Below are 14634 nucleotides of genomic sequence, written 5' to 3'. Positions count from 1 at the left end.
CTTCAGATAATAAAGAAGTTCCATATTTAATTTTTTGAGATAACACCTTACTGTTTTCCACAGTGGCTGTACCAGTCTGCATTTCCACCAACAGTGCATGATGGTTCCCTTTTCCCACATCCTTGTCAACACTTGTTGTTGATTTATGGATGATAGACATTGTGACAGGTGTGAGGCAATATCTCATTGTTTTAATATGTATTTCCCTGATGATTAATTAAGTTGAGCATCTTTGCACATGTCTATTGGCCATCTGTATGTCTTCTCAAAGTGTCTATTCCAATTCTTTGCCCATCTCTTAATTGGATTGTTTTATTTTTTGGTGTTGAGTTTTGTAAATTCTTTATAAATTTTGTATATTAAGCCATTATCGGATATATGGGAGAATATGTTTTACCATTCAGTGGGTTGTCTTTTCATTTTGTTGATGGTTTATTTTCCTTTGCAAAAACTTGTTCGATATAATCCCATTTATTTTTTTTCTTATTTCCCTTACTTGAAGAGATATATCAGATAAAATGTTGCTTTAAGAAATGTCTAACATCTTATTACATATGTTTTGATCTGAGATGTTTATGGTTTCAAAACCTATATTAAAGCCTTTAATCCATTTTGAGTTCATTTTTGTGTGTGGTGCAAGAAGGTTGTCTTAATTTCTTTTTTTTTCATCTATCTTTATTCAATTCCATTGACATATATGTCTGTTTTTATGCCAGTACCATGCTGTTTTGATTACATTGGCCTTGTTAGTTTGATATCAGGTAGCATGATTCCTCCAACATTGTTATTTCTTTCTCAAGATCGCTGCTGCTATGTGGGATCTTTTGTAATTCCATATGCTTGGAATGTTTGTTCTAGTTTTGTGAAATACACATTGGTATCTTGATAGGAATTGTGTTGAATCTGTAAATTGCTTTGGTAAAATCAACTTGTGAAGGCATCCTGTCCAAGGCTTTTTTTTTTTTTTTTTTTGGGGGGGGGGGGGGGAAGAGTTGTATTTTATTATTATTATTACTGCTTCAATTTCATTAATTAAAATCAGTCTATTCTGATTTTGTATTTCTTCTTATTTCACTTTAGGGATACTGTATGTTTCTAGGAATTTGTCCATTTTTTAAATTGTCCAATTTGTTGGCATATAATTGTTCCTAATATTTTCTTACAATCCTTTGTATTTCTGTGGTATAAGTTGTTATTTCTCTTTCATTTCTGATTTTATTCATTTGGGTCCTCTTATTTTTTGTTTTTGTTTTTGTTTTTATGAGTCTGGATAAAGGTTTTGCAATCTTGTTAATCTTTTCAAAGAACCAATTCTTGGTTTTTACTGATCTTTTGTATTGTTATTTTTTTACTGTATTTCATTTATTCTCATCTTTATTATTTCCTTTCTTCTACTTACACTGGGCTTTGTTCTTTTTCTAGTTTCTTTAAGAATAAAGTCAGATTGTTTCTTTGAGATTTTTCTTGTTTCTTGACATAGGCCTGTAATGCTACGAATTTTCCTCTTAGGATTGCTTTCACTGTGTCCCATAGACTTTGAGTTATTGTGTTTTTATTTTCATTTGTCTCAAGGTATCTTTTGATTTCTTCCTAATCTCATTGTTAACCCATTCATATAGTTTAGTAACATGTTGTTTACTTTCATGTTTGTGTGTTTTAAATTTTTTCTTGTAATTTATTTCTAGTTTTATACCATTGTGGTCAAAGAACATGCTTCATATGATTTTAATCCTCTTAAATTTATTGAGACATGCTTTGTGTCTTAATCTGTGGTCTATCCTGGAAAATGTTCCATGTGCACTTGAAAAGAATTAACATTCTGCCATGTTGGGATGAAATGTTCTGAAAATATCAATTAAATCCGTCTGATCTAGTGTGTCATTTAAGGCCACCATTTCCTTGTTGATTTTCTGTCTGGAAAATATATCCAGTAATATCAGTTCATGTACTTACTATGACTGTATTACTCTCAATCTCTATTTCTGTCAAGATTTTCTGTATATATTTATGTGCTCTTATGTTGGCTTCATAAATGTTTACAAGGGTTATATCCTCTTATTTGATTGATCCCATTTTCATTATGTAATATCCTTCTTTGTCTCTGATTGTAGTATTCGTTTTAATGTATATATTTTTGATATAAGTATTGCTACCTCAGTTTTTTTCATTTCCATTTGCATAAATTATCTTTTATCATCTTTGTACTTCTATTCAGTGTGTGTATTTCATTCTGAGGTGGATCTCTTATAGACAGCATATGTATGGGTCTAATGGCTACACCATGTCTTTTTTTTTTTAATTTATCTTTATTGTTGAAAGTATTACAAATGTTCCTTTTTTTCCTCCATTGATCCTCTACCCAACACCTCTCCAGGCCTACCACACTATTGTCTGTGTCCATAGTTATGCATATATGCATATAAGTTCTTTGGTTAATGTCTTCCTAACCTTTCTCCTCCTTTCCCTCTGAGATTCATCAGTCTGTTTCATGCTTCGATGTCTTTGGATCTATTTGGTTTGTCAGTTTATTTTGTTCATTAGATTCCACATATAAGTGAGATCATGTGATACTTGTCTTTGTCTAACTGGCTTATTTTGCTTAACATAATACTCTCCAGGTCCATACATGCTTTGTCAAAAGGTAAGAAATCTTTCTTTATAACAGCTACATAGTATTCCACTGTATACATGTACCACATCTTTTTTATCCACTCGTCTACTGATGGGCACTTGGGCTATTACCAAATCTTAGCTGTTGTAAATAGTGCTGCTATGAACATATGAGTGCATATATTCTTTCTGATTGGTGTTTCTGGATTCTCAGGATATATTCCTAGAAGTGTGTCCAATGGCAGTTCCATTTACTTTTTTGAGGAAACTCCAAGCTGTTTTCCATAGTGGCTGCACCCAGTTTGCCTTCCCTCCAGCAGTGTATTAAGGTTCCTTTTTCTCTACATCCTAGCCAACACTTGTCACTTGCTGATTTGTTGATGGTAGCCATTCTGACAATTGTGAGATGATATCTCATTGTTGTTTTATTTGTATCTCTGTGATGATTAGTGACTTTGAGCATTTTTTATGTATCTCTTGGTCATCTCTATATCCTCTTTAGGGAAGTGTCCATTTTATCCCTTTGTCCATTTTTAAGAACAGGCATATAGAACAATGAAACAGAATAGAGACCCCAGAATTCGACCCAAGCCATTACTTCAATTAATATTTGACAAAGGAGGCAAAATCATACAATGGAGTAAAGAGAGTGTATTCAATAAATGGTGGTGGGTAAATTGGACAGATACTTGCAAAAAAAAAAAAAAGAAACTAGACCACCAAATTATACCATATGCAATAATAAACTCAAAATGGATAAAATAATTAAATGTAAGTCATGAAACCATGAAAATCCTAGAAAAAAATTATAAGCAGCAAAATCTCAAACATCTCTCATAGCAATATGTTTTCCAATGCATCTCCTAGGGCAAGAGAAACAAAGAAGGAAGTAAACAAATGGGACTACATCAAAATAAAAAGCTTCTGCATAGCAAAGGAAACCATCAACAAGATGAAAAGGGAGCTCACTGTAGGGGAGAACATATCTGCCAATGATACAGCTGATAAGGGATTCATTTCCAAAATATATAAAGAACTCATACAACTTAACAAAGGGAAGACAAATAATCCAATTAAAAATGGGCAAAGTAACTAAATACCCTATATCTTTTGATTGGAGCATTGAAGCCACTCATGTTTAAAGTGATTATTGATAAGAATGTATTTTATCAAAAAAGGAGGGGATAGTAGAGGAATATCATGTAAGGAAAAATATCCTGTAAGTAAATTACATCTAGAAAATTAATACTTTAGAAAATTAATTGTAAGGCTAAAAGCAAGACACCCATGAAAAACACACAAGGTGACAAAACAAGCCAGAGGAAAATCATTTGGGCAAAAATTGAAAAAGGATCCCCAAATTTATAGAAAATATTCCTTTATTAACTTTTGGTCGAGAATATGTTTGTATATTTTCAGAAAACAACTCCGAGACCATGTGGATTCTAGCAAGAGAGGAATCGACAGGACTACTCCAGCCATGAAGACAGAAGAGAAGCAGTCCAGAGACGGAAGACGCTGATGTGGCCTTCCCATACTAGCAGTTAGCAGCTGTGCATCACTGCAGATTGCCCAGGACCAAACCAGACAGAGTCGGACCTGCATTACCACCATTTGTCCACCATCCAGAACTGAAATGTCAGTGCTGACATGTACACATAAGGAACTGTTGGACATTGAAATTGGGTCTCAAAAGAACTGTTGGCCCAGAAAGAAACTCACTACAGACCGATTCATTTGCCTGACACCATAACCATTATTGCTTGTCTCATTTTCGGTTTTTATAAGTGTATTTCTAATAGCACATGATCTCACTCATCTAGGGGAAATAATGAACAACATAGACTCATGAACAAGAACAGACCCAGAAACAAGGCATGGATCAGACTGTCGGGCCTCGGGGGGAGGGTAGGGAAGGGTGGGGATAAAGGGGGAGATCAACCAAAGGACTTGTGTGCAGACATATGAGCCGAACCGGCGGTTAAGGACAACAGGGGGGTGGGGGCATGTGTGAGGAGGGGGGTGGGATGGGAATGGGGGGAAGAGGACAAATATATGATACCTTAATCAATAAAAAAAAAAAAACTAAAAAAAAAAGAATGTATTTTATTCTTTATAATTATATAATTTTTTATTTGTCTTTTATCATCTTTAAAACGACCTTTTAACATTTCTTGTAATACTGGTTTGGTGGTAAAGACCTTTAGCTTTTTCTTGTCTTGGCAGCTCTTTGTTTCTTCTTCAATTTGAAATATTAGCCTTGCTTTGTAAAGTCTTGGTTTAGGTCCTTGCTTTTCATCACTGAATATTTCATATGTATCCCTTCTGGCCTGAAATGTTCTGTTGATAAAGCAGCTGACAGCCTTATAGGATCTCCTTTGTATTTAACTGTCTTTCTCTTGCTTGTTTAAGATTCTCTCATCTTTAACCTTTGTCATTTTCATTATGAGGTGTCTTGTTGTGGGCCTCTTTGGATTCATTTTTTTTTTGGGACTTTCCACACTTCCTGGACTTGTGTGTCTTTTTCCTTCACCAGGTTAGGGAAGTATTCCGTTATTATTTTTTCAAATAGGTTTTCAATTCTTGCTCTCTTCTCCTTCTGGTACCTCTATGATGTGAGTGTTTTTATGCTTATTGTTGTCCCAAAGTCCCTTTAACTATCCTCATTTTTTAAAATTCATTTTTTGCTGCTCTGATTGAGTGTTTTCTGCTACCTTGTCTTCCAAGTCACCAATTCGATCCTCTGCTTCATCTAACTGAGGGTTTATTTCTTCTAGACTTATTTCATTTCAGATATTATACCCTTCATTTCTGACTGGTATATATTAAATGAGTTTTTTAATATTATTTTTTATGCTTGCTATCTATTTGTTAAAGTTCTCACTAAGTTTCTTTAGCATCCTTATAACTATTGTTTTGAACTCTGTATCTGGTAGCTTGCTTGACTCTATTTCCTTTAGTTCTTTTTCTGGAAATATTTTTCCTGTTATTTCATTTGGGGCATGCTTGTCTCCCTACTTTGGCTGCCTGTATTTTTTTCTGTGTATTAGATTGATCTGTTATGTTGGCCATTCTTGGTAGGGTGTCTTTATGTAGTTTGTGTCTTGTGGGACCACGTGGTGCAGTCTCCTTAACTCCTTAATCACCTGAGTTGTGTGCTCCAGGAATGTCCCTTGTGTGGGTTATGTGAGACCTCCAGTTAAAGTTAAGTCTTTTTTGTTTTTGGAAAGAGAGAGAGAGGAATGGAGAGGGGGAGGGGGAATAGAAACATCTATGATGAGAGAGCATCTTTGATCAGCTGCCTCCTGCACACCTCCTACTGGGGATCAAGCCCACAACCAGGGCATGTGCCCTGACCAGGAGTCAAGCTGTGACCTCCCGGTTCATGGGTCGATGCTCAACCACTAGGCCACAATGGCTAGGCTAAAGCTGAATCTTGATTGCTGTTGGCTCATTCATGCATGAGGTTGACCCTCAGTCTGGCTGGCTATGTGGATCAAACCTGACTAGAGAGCATAAGCTGCTGTGCAGAGGTTGATCACATGAAGCCGAATTTGCCTCTGCATGGTCTGGTGCCTGCTGAGGCCTACCTTTAGGTGTGCCACTTATGGAGCTAAATGGATCTTGCTCTGATGTTTTCTGAAGCTAGTCACTTGGTGTGTTGGTTCTGGGACCTCTGAGGACTCTGTTGCAGGTCAATGTTCGACGCTACCTGTGAATGGCTCTGAATAACCTGTTTGGAGTAAATAGAGATCCACAGTTTGTGACTGTCTCTGCTGGACCCAGCAAAAGTTCCAGAGTATACCAAAGTTAGCTTCCACCCACTGGGTTCCCACAGACCTTTGTAGTGGGGCAGGGTTTCAGGGAGTCATCAGGGAGAGGCCAGCAGATATTATTAGGCCCAAACATATTTGGCCAAGTAAAATGAATGCTTTGCACCTGCACTAGTTTGGATTATGAGGGAAAAAATTGCCCCGATCCTAAAGCCACAGAACTCAGTCTGTTCTGGATTCTCCCTGGATGTCCTGGAAGGCTTGAGCTCAATAGGTAGGACTACTGGGGGTTGAAACAGTGGAGCTAGTGGACTTCTCATGAGAGGGTTGCACTAATCAGGCTCATGGAAAGGTGGGATGAATGGTTCTCATTCAGAGCCATACAACTCAGTCTCTGACACCTCCTGACTCAACCCAGACCTCTACATCTGGGCCTAGGCAGCTGACTCCTCAGTAGGGCACAAGCTTCACAGGGTTGGGCTACAGGAGTAAAGAGAGTAGAGTTATTGCATTCTCCCAGTCTAATGGAGATGGCATCAGTCCTGTGGGAAAGAGACTCAACACATGGGCCCTTGTGGCTGTCCCTTCAGGTCTCACCCTGGACCCACACAACCCAGTGTCTCCTCACAGGACTCTAGTCTGCTCTGAGCCACCCACCTCCCTCCACTGGAGCCTAGGGTGAGTGGCTGCCAAGTAGATTTTGTGTTCTGGCCCTTTAAGAGGGTGCCTAGCAGACTCCCATCTCTCCCTGGAGGAGAGAGTCCCTGCTGATTTTCACAGCCAGATGTTATGTGGGCTCCTCTTTATAGCTCTGATGATCTGGGCTGGTGATCTTGGCATGGGGCTGAGACTCTCATGCTCCTCAGGAGGAACATTTTCAGCCAAGACATCCCTCTGGATTCTCAGCTGCCACCCCATGGGGGTGGGGCCAGCCCTTTTCAGGTCTCCAACCTTCCTACCAGTCTCAATGTGGCTTCTCTAAATCCTTTATAAGACTTCTGTTCAGCCAGTCTTCAATCAAGGTAATTGTTTTATATTTTAGTTATAATTTTAGTTTGGTCCTGGGAGGAAATGAGTGTAACTTCTACTTACTTCACTGCCATCTTGGATATTTGTAGATAGTTATTTTGCAGTATAATCCTGTTTCAAGTAAATTCCTTTTTGATAAACTGAGACAGCTGAGTTATTGGGGTTGAATTTCTAGTTTTCAACTATGCCTGATGAGTGTTCACTTCCATACTTTAATTTTTTTGGTATTAGAAAAAAAATATTTAAAACCACAAGTAGACTGTGAAGAAAGAGATAAATGTAATTAGTTGGATGTGTGGATGGTAATGGAAGAATTATAGATGATTTTAAAGATATCTATAATCATTTTTATAAATTATATTTAAAATATTTGCATTAATGCATATATATCTGTATTTAAATATCCTTTTCATGCTTACTCTGGAACTATCCTAATAAAGTTGACCAAAGTAAATATTTGACTGATTTTGACCTACAAAAATAATAACTATGCCTTAAATAATTCTAATATATGTACAAATGGTTCAACATCCTAGTTCTTCATATTTGTGTTTCTCTAATTATTCTAATTACCAGAGGCCTGATGCATGAAATTCATGCAAGGGGCTCGACCCTTGCAGCCCTGGCTGCCTCAGCCGGCCCTCCCAGCCCCAGCTTCATCCGGAAGGTCGTCCAGATGGTCATTCTGCTGTTCAGTCTAATTAGCATATTAGCTCTTTATTATATAGGATTCATCCCAGTTGGACAATAAGTATTTATTGAGCATCTCCTCTCTCACCCCTGAGTTAGGTTCTAGGGCTACACTAGCTCTGTCTTTACGGAACATAAAGTCTAGTAGACTCTCCTCTTTTATTATGTCCTCCTCTCTTTCCTATGACTTACTAACTGTAAATTCAAAAGTTTCTTTTTGAATCATGGGGACATGGCATCAATGCAGAAGAAAATTTTGACTTAACTTTCAATCTGACACCTCCCCTGTATGCTTCTCTTTCATGAGCCTTTTAAGATCACTCAATACGTGGTTTCAGCAGGAAGGCTGGGCTGTGGGCCCACTCTCTCCTCCATTCAATTGCTTCATAATAAATTCAGCAGAATGGAGTCTGTGGAGACTGCAAATTCAGGTAACAGAGCTACTTCCATCAGGGCTTTGCCCTGGACAGACACACTAAATTGTCACAGATTTCTGAAATACTGCAAGCTATTTCCTCCCAACCATTTCTTTCTGTTTTTCAGTGTCACATGAGTGGCCTAGCTCCTAGTTTTCTGGCTCTCAAGGCTCAGCCCAGAGCCACCACTATCAGCCTGAGTTGGAGAGAACAGGATCAGAGTCAACAGATCTCAAGACAACACACTGCAAGTCTGACTTAAAGACCTATCTTTAAATGATATGTCACACTTCAGGACTTTTAAAAAGGACTATTGTTTCAACAACTATAAACACACACACATTTAGAACTGACAGATTCAAAATATTAGAAGCTCTTAATCTCTAGTTTTGGTACCAGAGTAATGATTCTGGTTTTAGGAAGTTTGGGGTAAATTCATACGAAGAGAAAATATGTGAATGGACATATGAATTATGAATGTATTTCTGCATATGTGATATGCAAGTTAAAATAAATTATAAAAATCATAGGACTATCACATGGTTTTAAAAATATTTTACTTTTATATATATTTACATACATACATATATTTTATTTCTGTTTTTACACACATATACATACAGGTACAATTGTTTAAATGAACCTGAAGAGTTAAAAAGTGAATATGACCATGGCCTAATATATCATTGTTAAGTGATTTGAAGCATCCTAATGTTTGTAGCAAATAAAACTTATTTGCTTAATATTGCATAAATTTACATTTAAAACTTTGAGTTTTGTAAACATAATTAAGTCAATATGGCAGTCATTAAGAGATAATGATGAAACTTCATAAGAGATAGTTGAGCTTTTTGATCCTGAGAGTATCTAATAAATGTAGTGAGCTGTTGTTGTAGTGAGAAATAAACATCATCTTGGATATATTAATGAAGATAAAAGGGAGAAGAAAGGTCATTTCAGAAAAACATTTTTTTTTTTGTGGTAAGAACTTTTTTTAGAGAAGTTAGGTTTACAACAAAATTAAGAGGGGAGTACAAAGCTTTCTCATATGTCCCATTTCTACACCACTCAAAGGAATGGTATATTTTTCCCAATGATGTACCTACATTGATACAAGATCATAATCAACCAAAGTCCTTTGTGTACCTTAAGGATTACTATTGGGGTTAAAACTTTTATAGGTATGGACAAATGTATAATGACATATAATCATCATCATCATATCAGAAAGAGTATTTTAACTGTCCTAAAAATCCTCTGTGTTCTGCCAAGTCATTCTTCCTGCAAGACCCACCTTTGGTATACACTGATCTTTTTACTGTCTCCATAGTTTTGCCTTTCCCAGAATGGCAGATAATTGGAATCATACAGTATACAGCCTTTTCAGATGGGCTTCTTTCACTTACTAATATGCATTTAAAATTTATCCATGTAATGTCATGGAGAAATTTTCATGGCTTGCTAGCTCATTTCTCTTATAACACTGAAGAATATTCCATTGTCTGGATGTATAGAGTGTATTTATTCATCCACCTACTGAAGACTATCATGTTTGCTTTTAAATAAGATAAAGCAACTATAAACACCGAGGAACAGGTTTCTATGTGGATTAATTTTCAACTCCTTTGGGTAAATATTTTATGGTAAGAGTAAGTTTAGATTTGTAAGAAACTGCTGAACTCTTTTTCCAAAGTGGCTTCACTATTTTGCATTAACTCCAGTAATATATGAGAGTTCCTGTTGCTCCTCTTCCTCACCAGCATTTGGCATTGTCAATGTTTTGGATTTTGGACACCCTAATAAGTAAGTAGTGGTATATCATTTTTTGTTTTTGTTTTTTTATTTCCCTGGTGACATGGGATGTGGAGTATCTTTACATGTTCATTTCCCATGAGGTGTCAAGTTCTTTGTACCATTTTTAATCAACATTTTTGTTTTCTTGTAGAGTTTAAGAGTTTTTTGTATATTCTGGATAACAATTCTTTATCAGATATGTCTTTTTCAAGTATTTCCTCCCAGTCTGTGGCTTGTATTCTAATTCACTTGATAATGTCTTTTGCAGAGCAGAAGTTTTTAATTTTAATGAAGTTCAGCTTATCAATAATTTCCTTCATGGGTTGTGTTTTTTGTGTGTTCTATCTAAAAAGGCATCACCATACCCACAATCATCTAGACCAGCGATTTTCAACCAGTGTGCTCTAGCAGGCACATTGGTGTGCTGCAAGAATTTTGAAAACATGAAATACATGACTATTTAGTCAAGGTACTGACCTCTTTTTCCTTAGATTTTTAAATAAATATGACAACCCACACAACAATAGCTGTCCAGTGTGAATGAATCAATATTATATCTATTTTTGTCAGTTCAGCAAAAAGTAAACTTTTTGGTGTGCAGTAGAATTTTAGTAATTAGTTTATGTGTGCCGTGGTATGAAAAAGGTTGAAAATTGCTGATCTAGACTTTCTTCTATGTCATCTCTAAGGGTTTTAGTTTCACATTTTACATTTAGGTCGGTAATTAATTTTGACTTAATTATTGTGAAGGGTGTAAGGTCTGTATCTAGATTCATTCTTTTTTGTGTGTGGATGCCTAGTTGTTCCAGCACCATTTGTTGAAGGACTATCTTTGCTCCATTGTATTGCCTTTGCCCCTTTGTCAAAGATCAGTTGACAATATTTATGGTGTCTAATTATGGGCTCTCTATTTTGTTCCATTGATTTATTCATCTATTCTTTCACCAATACCACACTGTTTTGATTACTGTAGCTGTATAAGTACATCTTATTGTTAGGTTAGCATCAGTTCTTTAACACTGTTTTTCTCAGGATTATGTTCTTGATATTTTTTCCTAATATGTACTGTTTTTTCTCTTTAGAACATTAATATTTTTAAAAGAAGACTTATATTTCAGGCCTATAAATATTTATTTAATTTAGAATTTTCTTGATAGAAAAAATCCAGAACAAAATGATTGGTATTTATTGAAACCAATACACTTATGTATGTTTTGAAATATGTATCAGGAGATCTGAGAATTTTATTACAATGAACTGACACATCAAATATATTATATGTTAATTAGTATGATTTGAATAATCTTTATGTATATAAAATGCACTAGAAAATGAAAGAAAAAACAATCTGGATGAAATATGGTATATATTATATATTTTCCAATAAGCCTGGCATTTATTAGGTTTCTCTAAGATTTTTATTGTTTATTTTTTAAAGGGAAAAGTAGCTGTAGTGGATATTTGTGTATATCTTCTCAAATACTGAACCAGGCATTGGATTCTGGAGTGCAAGCAACACAAAGCAAATTATATCCTTTCAAAAACTAAATAAAGCATATGACAACCTGTTAACAATAGAATTAACAAATAGGGAGGAAAATAAACAAAGCAAATGACTTACTTTGGTCATCCATGATTTAGAGTTCTGAAAAAGAAGATCTACTATTAATACATGATCTACAAATTTATAGGTCAAATGGGACTGTTGAAACAAGATACTCTGAAACTACATAGTCACACACATGGTATATTTCTCTTTAGTCTTCTTATCTATACATATCTGGCCATTTAAATCCTTTTGGCTTGACCCATTTTCATTGCTAAGTTTTTGAGTAGGATTTTAGAATTGTTGGTCAGCCCAGCATGGTGAAAAATTTCTAAAAACCTGGCAGGAGAGGGCCCAATGAGGCAAAAAGCCATGAAGAAACACTTTGAGTGTTAAGACCCACATGGTAACTAAGTTAAAAATTAGAGTCTTCACAACTTACACAACCTAAGGAGAGCATATGATCTAGCCCCTTCACAACTTACACAACCTAAGGAGAGCATATGGTCCAGGCGTAGTCCACCATGAGAGGGAGAAAGGTTAGCTATCAGATCACTACTGCAAATACCTTTGGAAATTCCAGGTCCTGTGGATGGTAAATTTGTGTAGACCTGATCACCTGTTCTGCACATCCACCCATGCTTTTAGCTAGAAAACCTACTCCTCTCAGTTGTTGTAGGAGTTATAGCACCATGACCAGCCAGTGGAAACTTTGTATTGCCTATTTCTACAGAAAACAAACAAATAACCAAACAGAACAGTGTACTCAGTATTTCTGCCTTCCAGTGCCTTGATCCTACCCTAGCCTTTCCATAGCGGGAAAGACTACTTTTCCTATCTCTCCACTTTAAAACCAACCCCTAGTTGCCTAATTACAAAACAGAGATGACACAGCCTGTTCCTTGTGTGATTTATCTTGGACCCATACACTAATATTAATTAGTCCTACCCTTTTTCTGACCCTGTCCTGCCCTGACTGCCCTTTACTAACTCTTCCTATTGGCTCATCATAAGTGGTAAATAAAAGTCAATGATTCTCTTCATATGCTTAAGTGAATTCTGTTGTTCACAGGAAGAAACCATTTTCCTCATCTCCATTTAAAAATTATTAACATGCAAGGCCCTATACCAAGCATGGAACAAAGCGGTGGAGATAGAAAATGAACAAAATTAAATATATTCTGAACACTCTAAGTGCTATAAATAAGTACAATGGTGCTATAATAGAGTTATGGGGGCACCAGGTTAGATAGTGGGGACGTGTGTGTCAAGGAAGACAGATCCCAGAGCTGAAGGAAGTGTGTGTGAAGAGTGGGTAGGGTGTGGCATTACAGACAGAGGTAACTGCATAGGTAGAAGTCCTGAGGCTGAGGGAGCTTGTGTCATTCAAGAAAAGGAAAGTTCTGTGAGTTAGACTAGGAGGAAGAGGTCATTAGACATGAGGATGGAGTTCTCACACACTCACTGTCTCCAGCTGCACTTTACACTCTGAAAGGCCAGAGCATAGCCAGTCCAAGGCAAGGCACTTAATTGGTGCTTGTTGATTCAATAGGGGGTGTGTATGGTATGAGTTCATTCCTCTCAGTCAGAAAGAACAGCTCCCTTACACCTTTGAAGGCTGCTTAATCTCCTAGGACCTAGCTATTTCAAATGCCACTTTTCTACTTAAGTGCAGAAGTCCACTCATTTTACAAGCAGCCTTGTGTTCGTTCAGCCTTCAAACTCCTCCAGTCGCCAGGGTAGTATTAAGAGGAACTTGTGCTGTTACAAAAATTCAAGGGAGAAAAAGTGATCCCAAACCGCCTGACACTTGACACTAAGCAAGGGACACTTTGCACAGTACTAATCATGTTCCGGATCTTGCTAAACTAGGAGAAACAATAGTTTCTTGCCTGTTCCTGCAACTGGGAAGTCACCATGCCAGAATTCCAGGAATAAATAAACGCATACATAAAACCCCGGGGAACCAGATAGTAAGCATGGAGAAGGTGGACTGTCAAATATTCAAACAAAAAGAACTGATTTTCACTGAGTACTTTCTGCAGTGCCAGATCCTGCCCTAACGAGGTTCACTAACTCAGGCCATCCTCGAACTCCTGTAAGGCTCAACAGTTGTACAGTTCCCAGAATGAGGCAATGGAGGAACTGGCTGAAGTCCCAGCTATTAAGCAGTGCAGGCAGGATTCAGGCAGGCAGGTGGACTCCTGAGTAAGGGTCGGGGCCTCTACCACCGCCTCTCGCTTTCCAAGCTGGTGTTCCAGGGTGCCTGGCACAGCCCACCAACCTCCATTCAGTTAAACGACAGCTGGCGGGCTTTGTGACTCGTCCCTCCCGACTGCCCCTACGGCTGGCAGCTCCCCGGGGCCCAGGTTCGTGCCTTGGTTCCAGCTGCTCTGGGGCCGTGAAGACGCCCACTAGAGGAAGCGGAGCCTGGTTCTGGTTGGCGGCTTCAGCGGGATCCCCGTCAGGGCGAGCTCCTGGCCCGGAGCACCCGGCGGCCAGCCGGCGGGGCCCTTCCTCAGCCCGGGCTCCACTTCCGGGCGGCGTCCCGCGGCAGTTGGGACCCCTCCCCACCCTGGGACGCTGACCTGTGCCCCTCCTCCGCCCCGCCCCGCCCCGCCCCCGCAGCTGGGCCGTCCTGCGCGCTCTAGGGCTGCAGGGATGCCGGTGGAAGTTGGGGCCTGGGGCCTGGGGCTGGCGGTCCTCGGGTTCCCCTGGCGGCTGGAAGGGGAGCTGCAGGGAGCCCAGCTCGCCCTCCTGGTTCCCTGGACTGACT

General features: G+C 38.2%; 1 protein-coding gene across 2 annotated transcripts in view; it reads right to left on the bottom strand.

Moving 5' to 3' along the window:
• The window catches only part of LOC103303596 (phospholipid scramblase 2-like), a 101552-nt gene extending 87182 nt beyond the window's left edge, over window positions 1-14370 (bottom strand). For both annotated transcript variants that reach the window (XM_054714118.1, XM_054714119.1), the window contains exons 1-2: window positions 14236-14370; window positions 11934-11957 (exon numbers count right to left, since the gene is read on the bottom strand). In XM_054714118.1, coding sequence (XP_054570093.1) covers window positions 11934-11946 — 13 coding nt within the window. In that variant the 5' untranslated portion in view covers window positions 11947-11957; window positions 14236-14370. The remainder of the gene's footprint in view (window positions 1-11933; window positions 11958-14235) is intronic.
• Between the last annotated feature and the right edge of the window lie 264 nt (window positions 14371-14634).

The sequence above is a fragment of the Eptesicus fuscus genome, chromosome 3, assembly GCF_027574615.1.
Source record: "Eptesicus fuscus isolate TK198812 chromosome 3, DD_ASM_mEF_20220401, whole genome shotgun sequence".
Lineage (NCBI taxonomy): Eukaryota > Metazoa > Chordata > Mammalia > Chiroptera > Vespertilionidae > Eptesicus > Eptesicus fuscus.
Note: the sequence above shows the minus strand (reverse complement) of the source record. Positions and strands in the feature narration are given on the sequence as shown.